The sequence below is a fragment of the Mobula birostris genome, chromosome 11 (genome assembly GCF_030028105.1).
Source record: "Mobula birostris isolate sMobBir1 chromosome 11, sMobBir1.hap1, whole genome shotgun sequence".
NCBI lineage: Eukaryota > Metazoa > Chordata > Chondrichthyes > Myliobatiformes > Myliobatidae > Mobula > Mobula birostris.
Window position 1 is genome coordinate 24,752,891 of NC_092380.1, and position 27,413 is coordinate 24,780,303.

At 48.3% G+C, this 27,413-nt stretch overlaps 1 protein-coding gene across 1 annotated transcript in view; it reads right to left on the bottom strand.

Annotated features, from left to right (window-relative positions):
* The window catches only part of LOC140204937 (SH3 and multiple ankyrin repeat domains protein 1-like), a 209,392-nt gene that overhangs the window by 147,461 nt on the left and 34,518 nt on the right, over positions 1–27,413 (bottom strand). The window contains exons 5-10 of the mRNA XM_072271919.1: positions 22,403–22,554; positions 19,108–19,275; positions 16,970–17,086; positions 11,714–11,791; positions 6,296–6,362; positions 1,754–2,015 (exon numbers count right to left, since the gene is read on the bottom strand). Coding sequence (XP_072128020.1) covers positions 1,754–2,015; positions 6,296–6,362; positions 11,714–11,791; positions 16,970–17,086; positions 19,108–19,275; positions 22,403–22,554 — 844 coding nt within the window. The remainder of the gene's footprint in view (positions 1–1,753; positions 2,016–6,295; positions 6,363–11,713; positions 11,792–16,969; positions 17,087–19,107; positions 19,276–22,402; positions 22,555–27,413) is intronic.

Sequence of the window (27,413 nt, forward strand, 5' to 3'; positions counted from 1 at the left end):
CGGTTTCAACACTGCTATTTTATCTGCTTCCACCACCTTCCCGGGCAGCCCATTAAAGGCACCCTCCAATCTCTCTCTCTCTCTCTCTACAAACAGAGGAACTTATCTAACAAGCGTCCCTGCCTTCAGACTGTGACAGGGCAGTGGAGAAAGAAATTAGTTTTGGGTCTGTGTGCATTGGAAAACTGTAGAATGAATCTAACTCTACTGATTATTGGTGCTATCTCTCGCCTTGGCTGTGCAGGATGAGACAGTGAGGAGGAAGCTTCACTGGGAATGTGTGATGGGACGGTATAGAGGGAGCATCACTCTGTTGTCCTATCCAGGGAGTGTGTGATGGGTTGCTGTATAGAGGGCTTTAACCATATAACCATATAACATTTAAAGCACGGAAACAGGCCATCTCGGCCCTTCTAGTCCGTGCCGAACTCTTACTCTCACTTAGTCCCACCGACCTGCACTCAGCCCATAACCCTCCATTCCTTCCCTGCCCATATAGCTGTCCAATTTGACTTTAAACGACAACATCAAACCTGCCTCAGCCACTTCTGCTGGAAGCTCGTTCCACATAGTTACCACTCTCTGAGTAAAGAAGTTCCCCCTCAAGTTACCCCTGAACTTTTGCCCCCTAACTCTCAACTCATGTCCTTTTGTTTGAATCTCCCCTACTCTCAATGGAAAAAGACTATCCACATCAACTCCTATCTATCCCCCTCATAATTTTAAATACCTCTATCAAGTCCCCCGTCAACCTTCTACGCTCCAAAGAATAAAGACCCAACTTGCTCAACCTCTCTCTGTAACTTAGGTGCTAAAACCCAGGTAACATTCTAGTAAATCTTCTCTGTACTCTCTCTGTTTTGTTGAAATACAGGCTTTGATCTACATCTCACTCACATTGTCCCTTCCCAGAGAGAGTGTGGTGGAGGGAGCTTCACACCTTGTCTAACCCCCAGGAGAGTGTGACTGAACAGTGTGGTGGGAGCTTCACTCTGTGTCCAACCCTGAAAGTATATGTTGGGACAGTGTAGAGGGACCTTCACTCTGCATCGAACCCCGGGAGCGTGTAATAAGATGGTGTGGAGGGAGCTTCACTCTGTGTCTGACCCTTTTTTTTTACAAAATATCTTTATTACAAATTCGGTGTTATATATACAAAACAGTGACTAACACAATTACTTCACTACAAATAGACAATACACATTAAACCAAAATATTTCCATCTCTATCAATGATGGCAATTAATCCTCACGGAGCCCAATGGTCCCGGAACACCTCTAAGGTCACATGGACTGCGTGTGTTCCTTCTCAATATTTACCCGGGCACGAACATACCCCCTAAACATTGCGAGGCAGTCTACCCGGGCAGATCCTCCTGCCACCCACGTATGGCTGTTTTTGTCAGCCCCGGGAGCAACTGTGTCTGACCCTGGGTATGTGTGACAGGACGGTGCGGAGGGATCTTCACTCTGTCTAGCCCCGGGAAAGTGTGATGGGGCAGTGCAGTGAGAGTTTCGCTGTGTTCTGACCTTGGGAATGTGTGAAGGGATGGTGTAGAGGGAACTTCACTCTGAGTCTGACCACAGAAGTGTGTGATGGGACATTACAAGTGGAGTTTCCCCCTTTACCTTACCAACACAGACCCTTCCCCCTCACGCTGGACCCAGCCTCCAGCTACCAAATATGAAGTGGTCCTACCCAGGTGCCACAGGTTTGGGCGGACCCCACCCACCACCCCTCAGTCGGTAGGTACCTGAGGCGTCCACGCTGCTGCTTCTTGGGGTCGTCACCCTGCCGACTGCGGGACGGGGAGCGGCTGCGGCCTCCCCGGGGGCTGCTGATGCTGCGCAGGGTGCCGTTGGGGTTGCGGGCGGTCTGTCCGCCAGAGAAGCTCAGCCAGTCGGGGATGTTGAGGTTGTTATCGCTGCTGGAGCGCTGCAGGGGGTGGGGGACGGAGAGCGCGTTGTGGCCCTCCCTCCGCTCCGGCGCGTAGACCGGGGTCTCCTTGAACGGAACTGTTGGAAGACACAACACAGGGATCAGCCGGAGACCAGACGGTAGCTGGACAGGCACGTGGAGTGTAATGCACCCCATCCCCTCCCTACCCGATGCCAGAACACACCAACAACATCAGTCACCCGCTAGGACACGGACAGGCACGGGCAAAGTGGCCACGGAGAGGATGTTTCCATTAATAAGAAAGACCAGGATCCGAGGGTTCAGCCTCAGGAAAAGCTTTACGGCACCAGCAATCAGCGTTCAATTCAGGCCACTGTATGAAAGGAGTTTATATCTTCTTCCCATGACTGTGTGGGTTTCCTCCAGGTGCTCCAATTTCCTCCCACAGTCCCAAACACGTATGGGTTAGGCTTAGTGAGTTATGGGCACATGACTGAACCCTGATCACTGGGACTGTAAAGCGTTATGGTAACCGCTACTTCACCGTACCTGTACCCCAAGGTTTCTGTGTTCTATACAACACTATTCATTCACCGTGCAAGCCCTGCCCTGGGTTTAGTTCTGAGAATGTGTTTCTCTGCATTTGTCTGAGTTAAATTCCATCTGATATTTTCTACTTCCCATGTTGACCAGTATCCTGTCGTGACTCTGAACACTCTCCTTCACTGGGCACAATACCAGAAATAATAGTGACATTACAAACCTACTAATAATGCCATCTACTTTCAACTAAAATTAATTATTATAAATTATTGTATATCAGAATCAGATTTACTATAAGATCATTTAGTTCCAAACAATTAGTTTACCAGTCAATACAGAATGTCTCTTTGGTGCTTCCTGCTCCCTCTCCTCTCCCATCGCTTCTTCCCAAACATGATTCCCCTCTCAGTCCACAACAAAGACCCATATCAGAATCAGGCTTATCATCACTCACATATGTCATGAAATTTGTTTTTTATTGCACAGTGCAATACCTGAAACTACTACAGTACTGTGCAAAAGTCTTAGGCACCTTAGCTATATATATACGCCTAAGACTTTTGCACAGTACTGTACAGTAGAACATAGCACAGTCCAGGCCATTTGGTCCACAATGTTGTGCTGACCGACTATAAAATCTACTTGACTGTCAAAATAAAACCTTTCCTCCTCCACAGCCCATTTTGCTTACATACAACCAAGTGCTTATCTATGAATCTCTTAAACATCCCTCTATCACCCTGCCTGGCAGTGCATTCATAATGCTTGTCTGGAAGTCCAACCTGACCAGAGGGCTTAAAAAGAGGATCTTCATAGCATTCATAGAGTCCATTCTCACGTACGGATGCGAGACGTGGACACTCACCAAGACTATGCGAAAGTCTCTAGATGGTTGCTATACACGAATGCTCCAGATGGCTCTTGATGTGAGTTGGCAACAGCGCATGACGAACGTCGAGCTCTATAATGACCTACAAATGCTCACCACTAAAATCGAGTCGAGAAGACTGCAACTAGTGGGGCACTGTCTACGCCACCCCGAGCTACCTGCCAGCTTAGTCATCACAGGGGAGCCCAAGCACGGGAGGATGAACCCTGGGCGCCCTCCCAAGACTATGGTCAACATGCTCCTAGAAGACAGCGGTGCGGCTAATGTAGATGAACTGAACACACTGATGAGGGAGAGGGAGAAGTGGAGAGTCCGTCATCGTGCCTGATGCCGGCCCCCTACGCCTGAGTCGACGTAGTAGTAGTAGTGGCAATGCACTCTAGGCAGCCAGCATGCACCCCCCGCCCCCACTAAATATTCCTCCATTCACCTGAAACGGATGTCCTGTGGTATTGGGCAGTGCCACCCTGGGAAGGACGAACTAGCTCTCCACAGTATCTATGCCTCTGATAATCTAATACATTTCTATCAAGCTGACTCCTCATCCTCCTTTGCTCCAATATCTGCCACACTACCACGGGGGTGCCAGAGTCACGCTGCATTAGTGTGACATTATTACATCTCGGGGCATTCCGGGGATTGGAGTTCAATATGGAGGACCCTCCATACGCTCTCCCCATGGAAGGCACGGCTTTTCCCCGGATCCTCCATTTTCCTCCCACAGTCCAAAAATGTACTGGATAGTGGGTTCATTGGTCGCTGCCATGATTAGGTTAGGGTTAATTGGGTTTGTCAGGGGGTCGCTAGGGCAGCGTGGTTTGAAGAGCCGAAAGATGCTCCTCCACGCTGCCTCATGAAAAAAATAAATACAGTCATTGAGCACTCAAGCACAGAAACAAGCCCTTCAGCCCATCTAGTCTGTGCTGACCTGTTTTTTTCTGTCTAGTCCTAACTACCCGCACCCCCACCCGAACCATAGTCTCTGATCCTCTCCTTTCCATGTACTGTACCAATCCAAACTTCCCTTAATGTTTACAAATCTTAACTTTTTTTTTACAATGAATCCATTATTTTGTTCTTAAGCCGCTTCCACCACAGGGTTTGCAAACCATTAATGGAATCTCTAATCTAAAACCAAAGAGCTTGCAAGAAATGAGCAAACTTTATACTGGGTCATGATCATTATGTAATAGGGAAGGGAGAGAAATATTAAACAGAACCATGAACTTAACAGAATGTAGAAATGTTAAAGAGAATTACAAAGCAAACCTCTTAAAATCTAACCAATTGTTGCCTGCTAAAATACAGATTATTTCTTTCTATAAATGATGTCTCCATTTCCTTTCTCGGCTTTCAATTTCAAGTTCAAACACTGTTCATAAAACTAACACCTCCCAAGTCTAATTGTTGGTTTCACCATTAGTTTGTCCCCTGTATGCATCGAGCTCGGTATCAGGGTGGCCCATGGTCTTCTACATTTACACATCCAGTATGCCAAACGACAGGGATCCAGCACCAAGCCCTGCGGCACACCACCGGTCACAGGCCTCCACTGTGCAAAACCAACACCCTACTGCCAGCCTCTGACTCCCGTCACCAACACACCTTTGAGACCATAAGACACAGCAGCAGGATTAGATTCTCGGCCCTCTGAGTTGGCTCCACCATTTCATCATGGCTGATTATTTTACCCACTCAACTCCATTCTCCTCTTTTGGTCCCATAACCTTTGACGCCCTGACTAATCTTTAAACCTCCTCTTTAAGTACACCAAATGACTTGGACTCCACAGCCATCTGTGGCAAAGAATTCCACTGATGCACTGCCTGGTTTAAGAAATTCCTTCTCATCTCTGCTCAAAGGACATTTTTCTATTGAGGCTGTGCCCTCTGAACCTAGACTCTCCCACTATAGGAAACATCCTTCTACAACCATTCGGTGTAGGCCTTTTGAGAGCCCAAAAGTCTAATCACTGGATTTGCCATCAGTTTGTCCCCTGTAGGCACCCAGTGTGGTCCTTGGTTGTCAAAATGTATGCATCCAGCATATCTAATAACAGGGACCCAGCACCGAGCTGGTCACAGGCCTCCAATGTTCAAGTCTACTGTCATTCAATCGTACACATGTACAAACAGACATCCCACCTCTCCCGGAAGTTCCGGGAGTCTCCTGCATATAGTGGCTCCCTGATGCCTGCAAATTATATACAATATCCCAGAAATCAATTTTTTTGAGAGCAAGCGAGCGAGAGAGAGCGCATGAGAGAGAGAGAGAGAGTGCGCGCGTGCGTGCCATGACAGAATGTTTCAAAAAAAGAAAATATAAAACGTACGTCACCCCAGGCTACCCTAAAGTGTACCCCTGCCTAACAGGGGTCAGAAATAATGACAGTGTTGCTCGCTGCACTGTTTGTAACAGTGACTTTTCTATTGCCCATGGTGGGTTAAGACTGTAAAAGACATGTTGAGGTGAGTTTAACAGGTGTCATTCATTCATTAGCGTAGCTAACATTATTTAAACTAGCTGGCTAGCTGCTAAGGAGCTACTCTATTGCAGAGATCCCACCGCTCCCGGAAGTTCCAGGAGTCTCCCTCCCTGAAATGGGTTTTTGTAGGGTGGGATATCTGTACACATTTCAATGAAACAAAGTCCCTCAAGGACCAAGGTGCAAAACACAGTAAATATATCACATACAGCACATAAAATAATATTAACACAGTAACATTAACAGATTAAAAATAATCAATATGAGGAACAGCACTCCTCAGCCTCCTTCCACCAACACACTTTTATACTCAATTGACCTGGATCCCACCTGGCACGTGGCCCATTGTCAAAGGTCTTGCTAAAGTCCATTAGAAAGTCAGGAGGTGTTCAACAACTACAAACACAGCATCAGTTAGTGTTTTATAAAAAGCCCCCACTGAAACAACGATCCCGCTCATCGCCGGCCCCCTGACATACCCACGTCGGTGTCCTTGTGATTCTTGATGAACTCGCCCAGTTCAAAGTTGCCTGCAATGATTGCCACCTGCAGCGGAAACAATGTGAGAACATCAGGCACAGGTCAGCATGCACACCTATCCCACCACACCGTGGCGCTGCCCATCTCTGACCATCCTACTAAGCGCAGGCTTCATCGGACATGCGTTTGGAGCCGGTCCCAAAGAAAACTGCTTCCATATTATCTCATCCACAGATCGTGTACACATGGAACGGCCAGTTCTAGAAGTACTCAGTGACGTTAACACTGTTTCTCTCTCCACAGTTGCTGCCTAACCTAGACTCATACAGCACTACAGCACAGAATCAGGCCCTTCAGCCCACCTAGTCCATGCTAAACTGTTATACAGCTGCACCTGGACCGTAGCCCTCCATAACCCTCCCACCTACGTACCTGTCCAAACTTTTCAAACTTTGAAATCAGCCCCACATCCATCACTTCTGCCGGGCAATTAGTTCCACCACCCTCTGAATGAAGAAGTTCCCCCTCAGGATCACCTCAAACATCTCATCTTTCACCCTTAACCTACAACCTCTAGTGGAAAAAGCTTGCTTGCGTTTACCCTATCTATACTCCTCCTCATTTTGTATACCTCTATCAAATCCCTCATTCTCCTACACTCTAGGGAATAAAGATAGTAGGGGAATTAAGGGTTATGGGGAAAAGGCAGGTAGATGGAGATGAGTTCATGTTCAGATCAGCCATGATTTTATTGAATGGAGGAACAGGCTTGACAGGCCAGATGGCCGACTCCTGCTCCTACTTCTTATGTTCTTAAGTAAGTTCTAACCTCTTCAACCTTTCCCTATAACCCAGGTCTCCAAGTCCCATCAACAGTCTGTGCACTTTCTCTGTTCTCTTTCAATCTTGAGACCTTTCCTGTAGGTAGGTGACCAGAACTGCACACAAAACTCTGAATTAGGCCTCACCAACATCTTATACAACTTCGACATAACATCCCAACTCCTGTTCTCAGTAATGTGCCAAAAGTTCTCTTTATGACCTTTCGACCTGTGACACCACCTTCGAGAATAAATGGATCTGTATTCCCAGAAGCCTCTGTTCTACTGCACTCCTCAGTGCCCTACTGTTCACTGTGAGTGTTTCCAACACTTTCTATTTTTAATTCAGATTTCCAGCGTCTGTAGTAATTCTGAGTCAGCGCCTGTATAAGCACACTACAAAGCAGGAAAAAAGCCTGTGTGAGTCTCAATGTCACTCCCTGTGCAACATCGGCAGATTTTACCCCCTAAGGGTCGTCGGTGAACCAAATGGATTTATCCTGCCCTTCATTACAGATGACCAATTTCTTTCCCACTTTGTTAATTGAATTTAAATTTCACCGCAATCAGGGAGCCTCAACCCTGGTTAATGAGTTATAATTCCAGCACTGTAGGTAACTAGACCAGTAACCTGACTATTATCTTGCCACCACACACAGCACCATAGTTCCTGTGGTATCTGGCTACCATGTTCTCCACACTACTGGATCTTGCCCCAGTCAGCACACTTATCTCACATTTTTAGACATTAAAATAAATTATAGAACATCATAACAGTGTTGTGTCAACCCTTTAACCTACTCCACGATCAACCTAACTTTTCCCTCCCACATAACACACCATTTTTCTATCATCCATGTGCCCAAGTCTCTTAAATCTCCTGATGTATCGGCCTCTATCCCCACCCCTGAAAGCACTCACCTCTCTCTGTGAAACACTTCCCTCTAACATTCCTCCAATCACCTCAATATGATGACCCCTTGTATTAGCCATTTCTGCCCTGGGAAAAGATTTCTTGCTACCCCACACAATCTAAACTTCTTTATCATCTTCTACACCTCTTTCAAGTACCTCTCAGACTCCTTCGGTCCAAAGGGAACAGCCCTAGCTCATTTTCCAATGAATCCATTCAAATTAAAGAGAGTGGAGGAATCAGATCCCCGATCGGTTTAAAGAAAGTGTTTGCATAGTTTGTCTTCTGAGAAACATTGGTTGTTTCTCAGTCTTTATGCCTGGTTCTTCGTAGATTCTATTGTATTTTTTAAGATTTTCCTGTAAATTCTTGCAAGAAAACGAATCTCAGGGTTGTATATGGTAACATATAGATACTTCGATAATAAATTTACTTTGAACATTAAAGAGAGTGTGGGAATCAGAACCCTGGTTCGTCGTCATCCAAAGATCGGTGGGCCAAAGCCCAATCAGAAATCTGATGCCAAGGTCCGATCCCGAAGTCCTGAGTCTGCGAGTCCACTGCGAAGTGGAAGCCCAATGTCTGCGATTCCATGGGTCTGCTGGAGGCCGGAGATGGCCTGTCTTGGGTTGGAGGAGTGTCTGTGTCTGTGTACATCTGTGTCTTGCAACTTTTGCTTTGTTGCTTGTTGTGTTCTGTGTTGTTCTGCTGAGCCCTGTACATATACTATGTTGGCAACTGAAAGTTCAAAGTAAATTTATGATCAAAGTACATATTCATTTTCCTGCTGGCATTCTCAATAAATCCAGAATAGAATAATAAGCATAACAGAATCAATGAAAGACCACACCAACTTGGGCTTTCAACCAGCATGCAAAAGATAACAAACTGTGCAAATACAAAATGAAGAAATAATAATAATACAAAGTTTGTAAATAAATAAGCAATAAATATTGAGAAGACAAGATGAAGAGTCCTTGAAAGTGAGCCCATAGTTTGTGGGAGCATTTCAATAATGGGACAAGTGAAGTTGAGTGAAGTTATCCCATTTTGGTTCAAGAGCTGATGGTTGACGGTTAATAATATTCCTGGCCCTGATAGTGTGTCCTTCTTCCTGATGGCAACAGTGAGAAGAGAGAGCACGTCCTGGTTGGTGGGGGTCCATGCTGATGGATGCTCCTTTCCTGCAACAAAGCACCACATGCTCAATGGTGGGGAGGGCTTTACCCATGATGGACTGGGCCATATCCACTACTTTCTGCAGGGCTTTCTGTTCAAGGGCTTTTGCTGTTTCCAGCCAGTCAATATACTCTGCACTACACCTCTACAGAAGTTTGTCGCAAGTTTTAGGTGTCACACCGAACCTCCACAAACTGCTGAGGAAGTAGAGGCGTTCTCGTGCTTTCTTCATAATTACACGTACACGCTGGGCCCAGGACGCGTGCGGCAACACTTGCGGGCTGCCCCCAGCACATCCTTAAGATGCGTTGATCGTTAACGCAAACAACAAATTTCACCGTGTTTTGATGTACACCTGTTAAATAAATCTGAATCTTGTTGGTTTGAAGGGAGGGTGTAAAAACTCAAAGGGAGGTGGGAATCCAGGCAGGGCAGAGTTCTGCTTCGTCTTATTCCTCCAATGCCAATTTCATGTGCAGCGTGATGGACATCTGCTCATGTGCCAGGTGCCAAAACATTGGAATAACTGTGGCATTTTACTGTGCATACATCACTCATTTTTACAGACTGCAACTGAAAGACACTGCTCATTCCAAACAACTAAAGGATGCGTCTCTTGTGATAAATCAGAATCAGGTTTACTATCGCTGCCATATGTCATGAAATTTACTGTATGTGGCAGCAGTACAGTCTCTTCGGTTTCTACGGTGTCTTAAGGAAGACTGGTGCTCACCAGGTGAAGAAGGACACGAGGTGTCAGTGCACCCAGTCTCAAAATTAGCTTAATAAAGAAACAAGCATCGTTTGTCCGTAGATTCATTCAAGGTCGACGTCCCCACTGAGGAACAGTTTCACAACGCTCTCCAAGACTCTAGCAGTGTGAAGCAGCTTTGCCTGCAGATGTAGGGCACTCATAACCAGGGGACCTTGCAGCGCAAAGCTCTAAATAAAACTGTGTCGTGTCATCTTCAAATTCAAGGGCAGCGAGAAACGTGGAGATAATCCCACCCTCCTCCCTCGACATGACCTGGAATGAGGCCGTCTCCTGGAAAAGGGGCTGCCATCGAGCACGTGTTTGAACTCCCTGTGTCGCTAATCGTCATTAAGGCTACCATACCTACTGCCTGGCATCAGTGTTCATAGACAAAATATTCAGGTTTATTATCACTAACATATGTCATGTAATTTATTGTTTTTTTGGCAGCAGTACAAACATGTTATAAATTACAACTATGTATATAGATAGACAGACATATATATCAATTATATATATATATATATATAGAGAGAGAGAGAGAGAGATATGTGCAAAAGGAGAGTAAAATTGGTGAGATATTACTCGCAACCCCATATGGACAACCAGAGCAGCAGAAACATAGTTGACTGCTTTACACACTACTCTCTGTAAAAAAAAAGACTACCTCTGAGACCTCCCTTAAGCATTCCTCCACTCACCTTAAAAGAGTGTTAAAAGTTCAAAGTATATTTATTATCAAGGTATGTCTACTATTTACAACCATGGGATTCGTCTCCTTACAAAGAAACCCATCGAAAAGACCACCCAATGTGCAGAAAAAGAACAAACTGTGTAAACAATAAAGATAAGCAAATAATATTCAGAACTGAAGTTCACAAAAGTGAGTCCACAGCATCGGATATCCTCTGGATGATCAATTTAAACTTTCCTACCCACATAACCCTCCATTTTCCTTTCATCCATGTAGCTAAGAGTCTCTTAAATGTCCCTAATGTATCTGCCTCTACCAGCACTCCTGGCAGCAAATGACCTCTATGCTTCTTATAATGTTATACACCTCCATCACATCACCTCTCATCCTCCTTCGATCCGGACAGAAAAGCCCTATTTGCTCCACTTACCCTCATCAGACATGTCTCTAGTCCAGGCAGCATCATGTTAAATCTCGTCTACATCCTTCCAAATCCTTCCGATAATGAGATGACCAGACCTGACCTCAATATTCCCAGTGTGGTCTGACCAGTTTTACAAAGGTTGGTTGTCTGAGTTGGTTGGACGTTGCCTAACTCAAGTCTCTGCAAAAAAGATCCTTTACTCCCAGTTGCAGGAAGGTCAGTGAACCCGGTGGGCAAAGGGAACACTTCAAATATACCATCCAAATAGGCCTGAAGAAATCCAACATGACATCTAAAAACTGGGAAGACACTGCACTCAATGGATACACCAAGAGGAAATCTGTTGAAGAGGGAGTGAAGAATGCCCTCCACTGTCCTGCAGAGATCAAGCGGCAGCTGTGAAAGATACTGAACAATCAAAAGACCCAAACACCAATCACAACCACCACTTACTCTCGCCCACACCACATCAAAACATGCTGCTCCCGGATTGGCTTCTACAGCTACCTGAGGACCCACCAATAGGCAACCCGTTTGGAGAATATCATGCAGCACTTTTGCGGCTTACAGTGACAGAACTGAGGAAGGGCGCAGGTCACGGTTTCGAGGCCAGCGGGGAGAGCGCTGCTCACCTGGAAGGAGGTCTGTCGATTGTTGTTCTTCATCTCCTTGTTAGCCCCCCGGTAGAGCAGGATACGAGTGCAGCTATACTGTGTACAGAGAGGAGAGGCGTGATTAACGGAGAGGTGGGCCTGCCCACACAGGGCGGAACACACAGCCGTCAGCACAGACACGCGTGGGGCTTGTAGGCGGCCGAGATGGAACATGGCGATGGACAGACAGGCAGGCAAACGCACACAGGCAGAGACACACACTGGAAATGGATACAGGCCAGCACCGATTAATGCAAAGGTGGGCATGTACGCTGAGATACAGTCACATAACACAGACAAAGGCCAGGCCAGGCCAGATAGAATACATGAGAAGATTGGCAGGTTCATAAAAATACATACAGATACACACACACAAGGGGACTGAGAGAGGCAAGACAGACCACTGTGATCCATACAGACAGACAGGATACGTGCACAGGCGTGTGTTACTGAGTAGTAACACTATGATGCACAGAGACACGCACACATGTCAAGACTGAAGATGGGCACACAGATTTACGGCAGAACATACTCCATACGCACACAATGAAACACGGTGATCAGCAGACACACACAGAGCAGGGACACAGACACAGGCTGGCAAGGCGGAGAACGTTGATTAATGCAGAGATGGTCACACAACACGCACACAGACACACACCAGCAAGACAGAACACATGGAAAATGGGCAGGTTCATGAAAACACACAGCAACAGAAGGCACATGGATACACTGACACAGGACACAGCCAGGCACTAACAGTCATTGCACAGACACGGTAATGGAGGGTCAGAGGAAAGTCCTAAGTTCATAGAGGGCAAACTCTCGCTCATCAAACCTTACTCTCTCCATCCTGTTCTCCCACCACCCCACCAACTCTCCTTCCACTCCTCAATCCTGGCGGCATTAACTCCCGGCGAGACTGTCACCCACAGTCCAGCTGACATGTTTGTGTGACATGAGTGGCGGAGGGAGAGGGAGGGGAAGGGGGAGCAGAGAGGTGGGGAGAACAGGGAGGAAGTGGGGGAGAAATTACATGGGGTGCTGACAGAAGGGTAAAAAAAAAGGGGGGAGGCAGAGTGGATGCGGGGAGAGGCCACTGTGGGACCCTGCAACTTATATTCTCAGAATTATTTATTATTAGTTTTTTCACACAGTCTATCTTCTTTTCTCACATGCACATCGAAACATGCAGTGAAATGTGTCATTTGTGGCAAAGACCGACACAGTCCCAGGATGTGCAGGGGGCAGCCCATAAGTATCGCCACACTTCCGGTGCCAACGTAGAACGCCCACAACTTACTAAACCTGACTGTATGGTTTTGGAACGTGGGAGGAAACTGGAAACCCACACGGTACGGGGTGAACGGACAGACTCCTTACAGACAGCCGCGGGAATTGAACCCTCGACCTTACAGCTGGCACAATGCCACCACGCAGCCCCGACGTGCTACATACCTGACGTCGCTGAAGCAAAGCATACGTACGTGGAAAAAAAGCAGGCGGAAACAGCAGAGCTGAGTGGGAGATTTTGGGTCTTCTCCAGCCACAGTTAACAGTATGGTCCTTACCTGCACCAGTGTGGGATAGTGCAGGGTCAATATGTGTGGGTGGGAGGGGTGCTGAGGGTAGGTAGTGCGACCTCTGCTGCAAGGACGCGGAGTCAGGTCAGGCCAGGGAAAACCCCAGGACAAATGCTACAAATTGGTGCTTTCAGAGTGTGGAGGACGTAGCGTTTCTGGAGACTGTGCGTGACTATACTCAACCTGGGCATCACGCCCCACACGCACACACATACAACTCTCCACGTGTGACTTGTACAAGAAAACTGCCCCCACCTCTAATCCCGGAACACTATGGTAGTATTCTGGATCGATGCACACCCACACAGGTTCCCGCCCTCAGGTAGATTGAAGGAGATTGGTACTGGCCAGGACACCAGGGACTGCGCAGGCTCTGACACCCACCGCAGCACTGACTGAGCCCATCTCGCCCAACGTGGGTCTCAGTTCAGCACTCGAAATGACACCTCAGGTGAGGTGGGCGCTTGAGGTGAACAGAGGGCAAGGAGAAACTGAAAAGGTCAAGGTGGGGAGGGAGAGATGGGCAGAGGGAACAAGGAGAGAGATACAGAGACAGGGGGAATAGGGAGAGAGATACAGACAGAGGGGGAGAGGGGGACAGGAGGACAAGGGGTAGACAGACAGAGGGGGACAAAGGGAGTCAGAGGGGGTGAGAGAGGGGGGAGAGAGGGGGGAGAGAGTGGGGACAGAGGGGAAGAAAGCAGGGAGGGAGGGAGGGGGGAGGGAGTGGGGAGAGGGGGAGAGAAGGATGGGAGAGAGTGGGGGACGGGGGAGGGATGAGGAGAGGGGGAGAGGAGAGAGTGGGGAGAGAGGGGGACAGAGGGGGAGAGGGGGGATGGGGAGGGAGGGGGAGGGGGAGGGGAGGGATGGGACATATACACCGGAATAGTGGGTTGATGTGAGTGCGAGTGAAACAGACAGGCACACACACACACACAAAAACATATATATATGTGTATGTATGTATATATATATATATATATATATATATATATATATATATATATATATATATATATATATATATATATATATACACACACCATACACACACATACAGGAGTGGGAGAGAGAGACCCAAACAGACAGGAACCGAGAGAGGTGTAAAGTGAGAGAGGTGAAGGTTAGAGGGGGAAATGGAGCTGAAGGTAGAGGTGTGAACATCTGCTTCAGGGAAGTTTCCCGAAGTCTGGGAAAACGTGAGTGATCTTGTGGAGGGGTTGCAGGCAATCTGTGGCTGCTAGCAGACCCACCTCTGCCGTGACCCCAGTCAGACCCTGAGCGTTCCCCGATCGTTCCCACCAGCTCCTGGTGACATCACAGTCGGAAGCCCAGGACTGATCGCACACCCCCTCGCTCCCCTCTTTCTGTACCTCAGCCCCCGACCCCACCCTCCACTTGCTCCTGGTCTCCTTCCCACTCCTACCACCACGCGCACGGCTGGGAAGGAGCAGCCCCGGTCCCCACCCCAGCCCTGCCTTCATGCCCCAGGAAGAGAGGTGGGCGCGGGCTGGCGTCATCCAGTGGGCAGGGTCTCGCGCTCCTACCCTGCGGAGTGGGCAGAGTAATTCAGCAGAAGTGCGTGTGGATTGTGTGAGTGGGTTATGCATGTGGTTATACGTGGCGTTTGTACATGTGGATTATGCATGCGGATCACGTGGACAACCAGCAGTGCCTCGCGTTCCTAGGGAAGGCGATTGTGCGGCCAACCGAGTATTCTGCAGAAGGAGAGACAATTCAATGGAACAGGTCAAAAGCAGAAACTTCTCCACCCACTAAAGAGTCAATAATTCCCCTCGATGTTGACAGCAAGACCAGCCCGTCGCCCAGCTGTCTGAGAGAGCTAGGAGTGCACCGCCTGCTTGACGCACTGAAGTCCTTCTGGTGGAAACGCTGTTGGGGAGGGCGTTCCAGGGTTTAGACCCAGTGGCGGCGAAGGAACGGCGAGGGGTTCCCAAGCCAGGGTGACATGCCTTCCGGCGGGGCCAGCCTGCAGAGGGAGGCGACCCCCTGCCCCCGTGCCATCACCCTCCCCGGTGAGAGGGAGGGGTGACGGGTTTGTGTGACGCGGTCGAAGCAGCCTGGGTGACTAACTGCAGAGAACCGTACAGCCCCTGGGTCCTGCGGAGCAATAACCAGCCCTCCTGCTCACCTCATTCATGCTGATCACCACACAAAAGGGGATTTTTACTCCTCATGTATATGAAGGATGTCAGTAATAAATCCATTTCAATTCAACTCAATTCTTGCACAGCAGAATTTGCCCATGTGCTACTCTGAATAAAAACCCTCCTGTTTGCATTTGGGATAAATACACCCCCCTCCAGGTTGCGAAGACACAGGATGCTCCTCTTAAGGACCTTGCCAAGAGTCCTCACAGTCCCGCCGCCTTATTTCTTTGCACTCCCTTTGCAAGCATCCTCGCTTACTTACCCCGAAGTTGTTAACAGCTCAAAGACTCCCATACAGACATCGCTCACTTCTCTGTGCTGCTACTGAAGGAAGATAACAAGGCCGGAGCCTCACATGTCCAGAAGGAAGTAGGGTCTTCATCGAAGGTGGCCCTCCATCTTGTTCACTGTTGCTCTCCCAGGCTCAGTGAATGACAGAGCACAGCAGGAGGCCACTTGGCTCACGGTCCCCTTGCCAGCTCTTTGAGATACACAAGCGATCAGTTCTCACTTTGTGCCCAGGATTCCGCCTTTTACGTCCGGTTTCTCCGTTAGTTTCCCCCGTTCTGTACCGTGAGCCCCTGTTGAAAGCTGCGTCCACCATCATTCAGGAGCCTTTACAGTAAGGGTTCCCAGCTTGGGGGACCACGGACCCCTTGCTTAATGGTATTGGCCCAAGGCATAAAAAAGGGTTGGGAACCCCTGATTTATGGGAAAGCTGGCGGATAAGGTGAAAGGGATAGGATCTACTGATGGTGGAGATGAATGGATGAAGCAGGAGACTTATGAGGAACATAAATACTGGCCCGGGTGAATGGGCTGAATGGCCTGTTCTGGCACCTGAAGCTCAGTGTGGCCGGGAAGGGGACAGTTTACCTGACAGACTAATGCCACAAAACAGAACATTTCACGGCAAATCAACATCTCACGTTGCCGCAGAACATGAGAATGTCGACTGCCAACATTCCTTTGAAGTCAATGTTTCAAGAAGCAGGCAAACAAGTAAGTACCCCAAGATCCAGCTTATTACCATCACCGTATGAATGACCAGTCTCTAGCCTCAGGCTCCTGCTATTCTGCATCTACACCACACAAATACTTGACTAGATTGGGCCTGTAGCATCCTTTCAAGTATCTGTTGTTTAAATCCGAACAAACTTTGATTAGATTCCATCCTCGAAAACTCCCAGGAATACGTTAATCCAGATATAAACCCCGTTTTGCTCCTGCTTCAGACTGCATGTATTCCTGTGTCTCTGTTATTCTGTGTACAAATTCCAGTTAGATCTGACTCTAGCTCACAAACCACCCCTCAAATCATTCTACTAGATTCCAGCCTCTCAAGAATCCCCAGGTACCTGATGTGCTGGCTTAGAGGATGGGACAATGATGAGGGTGTGGTAACGCGAGGTGGGAAACATCTACTGAAGCCGTAAAAATAAACAATAACTCATTCAACATAACTCACATCGGATACCGACCCTGTTGTAGAGAGCACAAAGGTGGAGCGCCGTGTTCCCTGACGCATTCAGGCTGTTGATCTCCGCTCCATAGAACAACAGGTGTTCCAGATGCTGTGCGTGGCCGTGGTGACAAGCCTGCACGGGGCGGGGGGAGGGCAGTAAAGAGGGTAGATATCATTCGGAGGATAGGAGGAGGCAGGAAGGAGAGGAAGGAGAGAAGGAAGGAAGAAAGAAAAGGAGAGTCGTGAAAAAGGAGTCGGGGAAGGGGGAAGAGAGGGGAGAGGGGGGAGAGGGAGGAGAGGGGGAGAGGGGGACATGGGGGAGAGGGAGGAGGGGGACATGGGGAGATGGGGGAGAGGGGAAGAGGGGGGGAAGAGGGGGAGAGGGGGAGAGGGAGGAGAGGGGGACATGAGGGAGAGCGAGGAGGGGGACATGGGGGAGATGGGGGAGAGGGAGGAGGGGGACATGGGGAGAGGGAGGAGGGGGACATGGGGGAGATGGGGAAGAGAGGGGGGAAGAGGGGGGAGAGAGGGGGGAGAGAGGGGAAGGGGAGAGGAGAAGAGGGGGGAGAGGGGGGAGAGGAGAAGAGGGGGGAGAGGGGGGAGAGGGGGGAGAGACAGAGAGAGAGGGGTGAGAGAGGGGAGAGGGGAAGGGGAGAGAGGGGAGAGAGGGGGGAGAGGGGGAGATGGGGAAGGAGGGGGAAAGGGGGGAGGGGGGAGGAGGGGGAAGAGAAAGAGGGAGGGAAGAGGGGAGATCCAGATAGTAACAAATGTAGAGAGAGAGAGAGAGAGAGAGAGACAGGAAGAGTTTTTAAATCTAAGTATGTGAACATTCACCACAGTGTAGGTAACCTATGACCTCACCGCACCTGAGAGTTTGATATCTCTGGACTTGCGCTCAATGTAATTCTGAAGAATGGGGTGGAGGGGGTGGAATCTCATTGAAATCAAATGGATAGTGAAAGGGCAGGACAGAGAGAGAATGTTTCCGTCAATGAGATCCAAGTGCTTGGTCTCAGAATAAGGGCATCCCTTCAAAACAGACACGAGGAGAATTTTTTTCGGCCAGAGGATGGTGAATCTTGTGAAATTCTTTGCCATAGATGGCTGTGAAGGCCAAGTCATTAAGGCAGAGATTGACTGATTTTGATTGACAAGGGGGGTTAAGGGTTACAGGGAGAAGGTAGTGAAATAGATCCGCCATGATTGAATAATGGAGCAGATGCGATGGGCCAAATGGCCTAATCGTGCTCCGATGTCTCATTGGACTTGTGCACGACAATAAACTCAAACTGACTTACAGAAGGTTCTTAAATCTTTGAATCAGAAATTTCTTTATCGCCAGTTTAGAAAGGAGAAGATGGAACACTACAGCACAGTACAGTTTGTTTGGCCCATGATGCTGTTCTCTCTCCTCATTTGGCCTTATCTGCATTCCCCTCATCCCCCACTCACACCTCCCTTTAATCTTCCCTATGACCTTTTCTCCCCATAACCTTCTATTTTTCTTTCATCCATGTGTCTATCTAAATGTCCCTAATGTACCTGCCTCTCCCATCGCCCCTGGCAGTGCATTCCATGCACCCACCACTCTGGGCAAAAACTTACCTCTGGCATCCCCCTATACTTTCCTTCCAATTCTGCCCCCATATATCATCCGTTTCTGCCCTGGGGAAAATGTTGCCGGTTGTCCACTCAGACTAAGCCCCTTCTCATCTTGAACACCTCTACACATCTACTGAGCAAACTAGCGTGACACCCTAAGGACCTGGGAGGAAACTGGAGCACCCTGGGGAAACCAGCGCGCTCACAGGGAGAGCGTGCAAACTCCACACGGACAGCACCCGAGGTCAGGTTACTGGCATTGTGAGGCCGTGGCTCTACTAGATACATCGCTGTGCCTCTCCTGGTTTGGGGAACTCTCAATACCAGTCAGATGGAGGGATATATATTATATACTATAGTGATGTTAACCAGATGCCCAGATGCAAGGCTAGACAGACCAACACCCTCAGACTTGGGGTTCAAGCTGGGTCCCACAGGAGAGGAGACGGAGGTTAACTGTGGGGGTCGGGGGGGGGGGGGTAGGAGGGGAGAGGAGACACGTTCTATTAGAGCAGGTCCGGAACTGAGAGCTAGCCACACCTCCACGCTTACCTGGTGAATCTCCTGCCAGCCATTTTCGTCGGCATAGCCGATCTGAGCCCGGTGGTAGAGCAAGAGCTCGCAACAGCTGGTGTCACCGCCCACGATGGCCGTGTGGTAGAGAGGCGTCAGTGCGCGCCGGTCCTTGTAATTCGGAGACGCCCCTTGTTCCAGCAGTGTCTGAAACCAGCAAGGACACAGTCCCAGTGAGATCAGGGACAAGGCGCTGTTACAATTTCCCCTCCTCTTTCCCTCTCTCCTTCCATTCCACACCACAGTTACAGGGCTGTATAGCACATAAACAGTCCTTTCAGCTCAGCATATCCATACTGGCCTTTTCTATGACCTGCTTATTAAAGTGTCAAAATGTGTCTTAAAGATAGTGATGGTATCTGAATTCTGCACCTCCTCTGACATCATGTTCCGAAGATCAACCGCGCTGCACGTGAAACAACTTTCCCATCAGCTCCCCTTTAAATCCCCTCCTTCTCACCTTTCACCTAGTTTGGATGTCCCTATCCCGAGAAAGAGACTCTAACTATTCTATGCCATTACTCTGTACCCTGTGCTCTCCTGACCTTACACACCTCTAACAAGTCATCATTCAGCATCCTTTGCTCCAGGGAAAACAAGCCCAACCTGTCCAATTTATTTCCCATAACTCAAGTCCTCCATTCCAGGCACAGTGAGGATTTCTACAGCCCGATCTCTGAGGGCGAGTGTGTTGTACGCCTCCTCCACTACCTTTCCTCTTGTGTGGCCACTTTCAAGAACTCTGTGAACCTCTGCCCATCAATGTTCCTTGCCCCATGTTTACAATATCCCATGGTAATATCCAGTAGTGTTTACAATAATATCCTATGGTAATAGCTAGTACTCTTCTCTAATGTCCTACCCTACTTGATTTTGCAAAATGCGTCCCCTTATCCTTGTTGGGATTATATTCCATCTGCCAACGCTCTGCCCAGTTTTCCAGTTGTTCTGGCTGTGGTCTTCACTATCCACAAACCAAGATCCTCCAGACCAGACACCATCCTAGTGAATCTTGTCTCCAGCAAGTCACATCCTTCCTATTGAGTAGTGACCAAACCTGCACCTCATTCTCCAGGTGTGGTTTAACCAATGTTTTGTAAAGTAACAACACAACGTAGGTTTTCCGCGTCCTGAGGGCTCACGAGGACCTTGAAACCTTAAATTTATCATCAGCGAACTTAATTAATCATACCTCCAACACACAACTCCCAGTCATCCACATATCCATCAGGAGCAACTCCTTCCCCTTCTTCCGCCAGCAGCAATACTTCAGGGACACCATCTAACAGTGTTGTCAGGCACCAGGTCACCTGTTGTCGCCAGTCACCTGGTCAACTGCTTGACTGGACGGGGTTTAGTCTTCAGGCCGTGCCTGTTCAGTTGTGTATCGCACAGGCAAATTCAAATCCTTCCTGAGGACAGCTGGAGCCTGCAGTCTCCAACGACCACAAAGCTCTTGGACATTCTATCAGTCAGATCAACCCGGGATTCAAGATTCAACTTTATTTAACATCAGAGCTTCAAATGAAATGCATCATCTGTGTTAACAACCAACACATCCGAGGCAGCCCGCAAGAGCTACCACACATTCTGATGCCAACATAGCGCGTCCACAATGTTCAGCTGAACAACACCGAACACAACAAGTGACAAAACAAGACCCACATCCCCCATCCCCTAAACACAGATACAGTCCTCCAACCTCAGGACAGGCCATCTTCCACCTCCAGCACACCCGGACTCTGTCCCATACATATTCTGTTCAGGATCAGACCGAGACTAATCCTCTACAGAACACGAGTCAGGAAGGGCTACTTGGGGAATAGAGAGTCACCAATTTCACATTTAGTTCACGGGCATCTTGCACAATACAGTTCTGTTGTCAGCACTGCTTGTAGATTGACAGTACCAGAGAGAGTATAGTGTGAACCCACAAGGATGTAATTAGGGTGCAAAATTATAATCTCTTGGAGAGAAATCCAGTCAGTTTGTTCCCTGTTCATTCTCCACAGATCCTTTCCTTCATCCAATTCCTTTTGAAAAACTACGCTGCACCCACCACCCTATCGTACCCCACATTCCAAACCCTACATATTCAAACAAGATCAAGAGCAGGGGATACAATAATATGTTCTTTTAACCCACACTGCTCAGCACAAACACATTCAACTCCAGGGAAGAGCTGTGGCAGACCACAATGCTTCTTCTAGGAAAGTGAATTAACAAGTGCGCCGCCACTGGCAGGAGGAGTTCATTACAGAAGAGTTGTGGCAGGCCATGATCAACACACACGAAGTGCTGGAGGAACTGAGCAGGTCGGGCAGCATCTATGGAAATGAATAAACAGTCGATGTTTCAGGCTGAGACCCTTCATCAGGACTGGAAAGGAAGGGGCCAGAAGCCAGAATAAGAATCTGGGGTTGGAAGGAGTACCAGCTAGAAGGTGATAGGTGAAGCCAGGTGGGTGGAGGAAGAAACAAGGAGCTGAGAGGTCACAGGTAAAGGGCTGGAGAAGAACAGTCTGATAGATGAGATTGCGAAAAAGGGAAGGAGAAAAGCCACCAGGAGAAGGTGATAGGCAGGTAAGGAGAAGAGGAAGGTGAGGAAGAAGCCAGAGTGGGGAATAGAAGGAAAGGGAAGAGGGAATAATTACTGGAAGTTAGAGAAATTGATGTTCATGCCATCAGGTTGGAGGCTACTCAGACAGAATATGAGGTACCGCTCCTCTGACCGGAGACCAGCCTCATCGTGGCAATAGAGGAGGTCATGGACCAACACCTCGGAACGAGAATGGGGATTGGAATTAAAATGATTGGCCACCGGGATATGATATCCTGCTTCTTGCAAGTAGAATGAAGGTGCTCGACAAAGCGGTCTCCTAATCTAGAATGGATCTCACCGATATAGAGCAGGCCACATCAGGAGTGCCAGATACAGTAGACAACCCCAACAGGTTTGCAGGTGAAGTGTTGCCACACCTGGAAGGACTGTTTGAGGCCTGAATGGAGGTGAAGATGCAGGTGGACCACGTCCGCTTGCAAGAATAAGTGCCAGGAAAGTGGGGAGGGACGGATGGACAATGGAATCACAAAGGAAGCAGTCCCTGCAGAAAGCAGGGAGTGGCAGGGAGGTAAAGATGTGTTTGGTGGTGGGAGCCCATTGAAGATGGCATACATTGCAGACCATGATGCTTCTTTTTGGAGAGGAATGAATCAACAAGTGCTGCCACCGTTGGCGGGAGGTGGTCATTACAGAGTGACATGCTTAAAGTTACCGAGACTGCATTGTAGTTGCCGTAAATGGCTGCCTTGTGCAGAGCCGTCATCCCATCTCGCGCTCGGAAGTCGATGTGGGCCCCTCCAAGACACAACACACGGATAACATCCGGGCAGTTCTCCAGCTGTGCGGACAGTGTCAGCGGCACCTCTGCAAGGGAGATAGGGAAGATTATTCTGACCGTAGGGAACCCGGCAAACTCCACGCGGGAAATCTGTCACAGCCATTTCCCGCTGCCACTACCACATGCTTGTTCTCCCAGCTCTACCTCTCTCAACTATTCCATCATTGTTTCTGTGACTCTTTTATTCCATCACAATCTCTGCACCACCTTGGTGTTTTACATTTGTCACTGTATATATTGTCACATTAATATTACCATGGAGGATTCACAGGGAGGGGTAGTAGCTATGGTGAAGGGACTAGTCATATCCACTCTGGGGCAGCTCACTTACCTCTCGTCCCCTCCAGACACTCAGCTCTCACCTGGGCTCTATGCACTTGTCTGTATTCAACAATGGCCATGGCCAGTTAAGGGCATCGTGGTAGCATAGTGGTGAACACAACACTTTACAGTTCTAGCGAACTGCGTTCACTTCTCGTTGCTGTCTGGCAGGAGTTTGTACCCAAGTGACCCGGGTTCAATCCCACCCTCCGACTTGGGGATGAGGTTGCCACAAGAGGACACAGGTTTAAGGTGCTGGGGAGTAGGTACAGAGGAGATATCAGGGGTAATTTTTTCACTCAGAGAGTGGTGAGTGCATGGAATGGGCTGCCGGCAACGGTGGTGGAGGCGGATACAATAGGGTCTTTTAGATAGGTACATGGCGCTTAGTAAAATAGAGGACTATAGGTAGGGGAGGGAGGGAACATTGACTCAGACCATGAGAGGCCTACTTCGGGCATTTTCATGCCTTACAAGGCGCAGATTGGAAGTCTGTGTGGGGCGCCACTCCTCACACAGACTAGAGCAATGTGTGATTAAGTGCCTTGCTCAAGGGCACAAACATGCTGCCACAGCTGAGGCTCGAACTAGTGACCTTCAGATCACTAGACGAACGCCTTAACCACTTGGCCACATGTCTAGTAATTTCTAAAGTAGGAACATGCTCGGCACAACTCTGTGGGCCGGAGGGCCTGTATTGTGCTGTAGGTTTTCTATGTTTCTATGTTTCTAAAAGCATCAAGACCCAACACCTTTTAAAGGTATGTACTGATGCGCACACACTTTCTGTATCACAATCAACACTGCAGAACATACATATTCCCTTCTCCCTCTCTTCAATACACTACATATAAATACTGATCTTAACACAAGTCCATCTGCACTAACCCAGAACAGAAAAACATCAGCTGAGGCAGCTTCTCACATGAAGCCTTTGAAATAAATCCTTAAATCATTTACTAAACCAGGGAGCCCCAAGTTCCACTGCCAATCTCCACATGTCCCCAGGAGCAAGAGATTAATCTACAGGATGGAGTTGACTCTGAGTAACATACCCAAGAGGAAATTCACACAGGCACAAAATCAAATTGTTATTTTTTTGCCCATTTATCTTTGTGCTCTCCTTTATAATTTATTAGTCATAAAAAAAAACACACTGAAGGTGGTGAAATGGCTCGCAGATCCTGACAAGGTTTGGAAGATGGACTAATGGCTGATTGCTTTTGTCCTCGGAGTGAGAAATCAAATAAAATAATTACAGGAATGTGTCCGCCAGGGCCGGCTGGTGGCGCAACGACATTGGCGCTGGACCCGGGAGCAGAGGTTCCCAGGTTCGAAACTAGTCGGGTCCGCCCCTGCGTGCGCTTTCTATCCGTGCCGGGTTGAGTGTCGAGATCGCAACTCAACGTCGTAAAATAAAGGGAAAATACCGCGAAAATGTCTGTGTGAGGAGTAGCACGCCACATGGTCTCTCTCTCGCTCCACGCCTTGTAAAAAGCCATGAAAAAAACATCATCACGGACACATGCACGGACACGCAGACGCACACGCACACACACACAGACACACACACACAGACACACACACACAGACTCGCACGCACGGAGGCACACGCCAAAAAAAAAAGAATGTGTCTGCCAAGATCAAGCAACCCTAATGCCACAATAGATGGTGAAGAGTGGAGAGCATAGGGGAGGTGGTCAGAGGCACAGGTGAAAGGTAGAGAGCGCATGGGGCGAATGAGAAGTGGAGGGAAAAGATGGAGAGTTTTGGACCTGAACTAAGGTTAACGAGGACCAAGGAACCTCCTTTACCTCAATACACCAGCCCTTCCACTGACCAACCACTCCCCCCTCCTCAGTGCAACCTCCCCCTAAATCCCAACTCCAAAGTCCCATCAAAAGAATGAAAACCAAAGAAAAACTGGCAGAAGCTGGAAAAGCTGCAAAATACTCGGCAGTCCAGGCGACCTCTGTGACAAAGAGTGGCGGGGGCCTGACACAGGATGTCTCTCCATCTCAGAAACGACGAATACTGGGGGCAGAGTTGAAGATGAGCAGGGTGGAGAGTGGGGTGGCGGGGGAGACTGCTTCAATCGGCTGCAGGGGGGAGGCTGGCAGTGGTGGGCATCCTGCTGCTCGTGTGTTGACATTGATGAAGGCTCCTCGGTGTTAGTTAACCCTAGCCTGCCAAGTTTAGGAGGCATTCAGGCAGACACATGAACCTGGATCATGTGCATGTAAATCAGCTTGGTTTAACTCAGCATTGCATTCAGCACAGACATCATAGGCTGAAGGATTTGTCTTTCTGCTGTATTACATAGAACCTTCGGCCCGCAACGTTGTGCTGACTTTCTAACATACTCTAAGATCAGTCTAAACCCTTCCCTCCCACATGGTCCACCATTTTACTTTCATCCGTGTGCCTAAGAGACTCTTTAAATGTTCCTAATGTACCTGCCTCTGCTAGCACCCAAGCAAGCATCCACCACTCTGTGTGTGAGAAACCTTCTGCTGACCTTATGCTTTCATCTAATCACCTTATAATTAAGCTCCCTTGCATCAGCTGTTTCCACCCTTGGGAAGAAGCCTGTGGCTTTCCACTCTATCTATGCTTCCTATCATCTTGTACACATCTACCAAGTCACCTCTCATCCTCCTTTGCTTCCAAAGAGAAAAGCCCTAGCTTGCTCAACCTCTCCCCATAAGATATGCTCTCTGATCCAGGCAGCATCCCGGTAAATCTCTTCTGCACCTTCTCTAAATCTTCCACATTCTTCCTATAATGAGACGACCAAAACTAAACACAATATTCAATGTTGTTTATCATATATATTAATGATCTGGATGATGAGGTGGTAAATTGGATTAGTAAGTATGCAGATGATACCAAGATAGGTAGAGTTGTGGATAATGAAGTAGGTTTCCAAAGCTTGCGGAGGGATTTAGGACAGTTAGAACAGTGGGCTGGAAGATGGCAGATGGGGTTTAATGCTGATAAATGTGAGGTGCTACATTTTGATAGGACTAATCAAAATAGGACATACATGGTAAATGGTAGGGCATTGAAGAATGCAGTAGAACAGAGGGATTTGGGGTGTATGGGGTGTCAGGGAGGGGTAGCACCTCTGGTGGGGGAACATGTCGCGTCCTTTTCAGGGCGGTTAGTCCACCTTTGGTCCCCACCTGGCACTCAGCTTTTACCTGTGGCTCCCGTAGCTGTTTGCATGCGACAGCGGCCACACCCCGGGCAACGGCTTTGACAAGCCGGCTAAACCAGGTGAGGGTAGCCAAAGGGTCTCAAACCCTCGGTGAGATAGGGAGTTGCCTATCCCAGCATGTGAAGACAGACTCCGGCAGATTGAGCGGACGAGACCAATGGAAGGTCAAACGGTCAAGAAGGCGGTCTCTGCAAGCGTCGTGGAACGTGTAGAGCAGGACAAGACACAGAAGACATCCTGGTCATCCACTGCGCCTAGTCCCATCTCCAGCTGTCTCGACTCTGTCTGGCCACTGGATCCAGATGGGAATTGGGAAGAGAGAGTGAAGCTGACGCTGCGCAACTCTCCCTCACTTAAATCCAAATCAAGCGCTAATCTCGGCACCATCAATAATGGTGTCGAGGTCTTCATCGACGTCGACGATGGACGAACAAGAAGAACAGAGGGATCTAGGAATAATGGTGCATAGTTCCCTGAAGGTGGAATCTCATGTGGATAGGGTGGTGAAGAAAGCTTTTGGTATGCTGGCCTTTATAAATCAGAGCATTGAGTACAGGAGTTGGGATGTAATGTTGAAATAGTACAAGGCATTGGTGAGGCCAAATTTGCAGTATTGTGTACAGTTCTGGTCACCAAATTATAGGAAAGATGTCAACAAAATTGAGAGAGCACAGAGAAGATTTACTAGAATGTTACCTGGGTTTCATCTCCTAAGTTATAGAGAAAGGTTGAACAAGTTGGGTCTTCATTCTTTAGAGTGTAGAAGGTTAAGGGGGGACTTGATAGAGGTGTTTAAAATTATGAGGGGGATAGATAAAAGTTGACATGGATAGGCTTTTTCCATTGAGAGTGGGGGAGATTCGAAAAGGAGGACATGAGTTGAGAGTTAAAGGGCAAAAGTTTAGGGGTAACATGAGGGGTAATTTCTTTACTCAGAGAGTGGTAGCTGTGTGGAACGAGCTTCCAGCAGAAGTGGTTGAGGCAGGTTCGATGTTGTCATTGGATGGCTATATGGACAGGAAAGGAATGGAGGGTTATGGGCTGGGTGAAGGTCGGTGGGACTAGGTGAGAGTAAGAGTTCAGCACGGTCTAGAAGGGCCGAGATGGCCTGTTTCCGTGCTGTAATTGTTATATGGTTATATTCTAAGTGTAGTCTGACTAGGGTTTTCTAGAACATAGTATTCAGTGTTCTGAGATCCCAGATTCAATTTGTATTGTAAGACAAAGTAAGATGGATTTCAAACAAAGAAGCCACTTGATCTGTCGGAAATAGTCCCAGAGACAATAATAATAATCGTTAGTTCTCAGATGCCTGCAGAGCAGCAGTTCCCAAGCTGGGGTCCA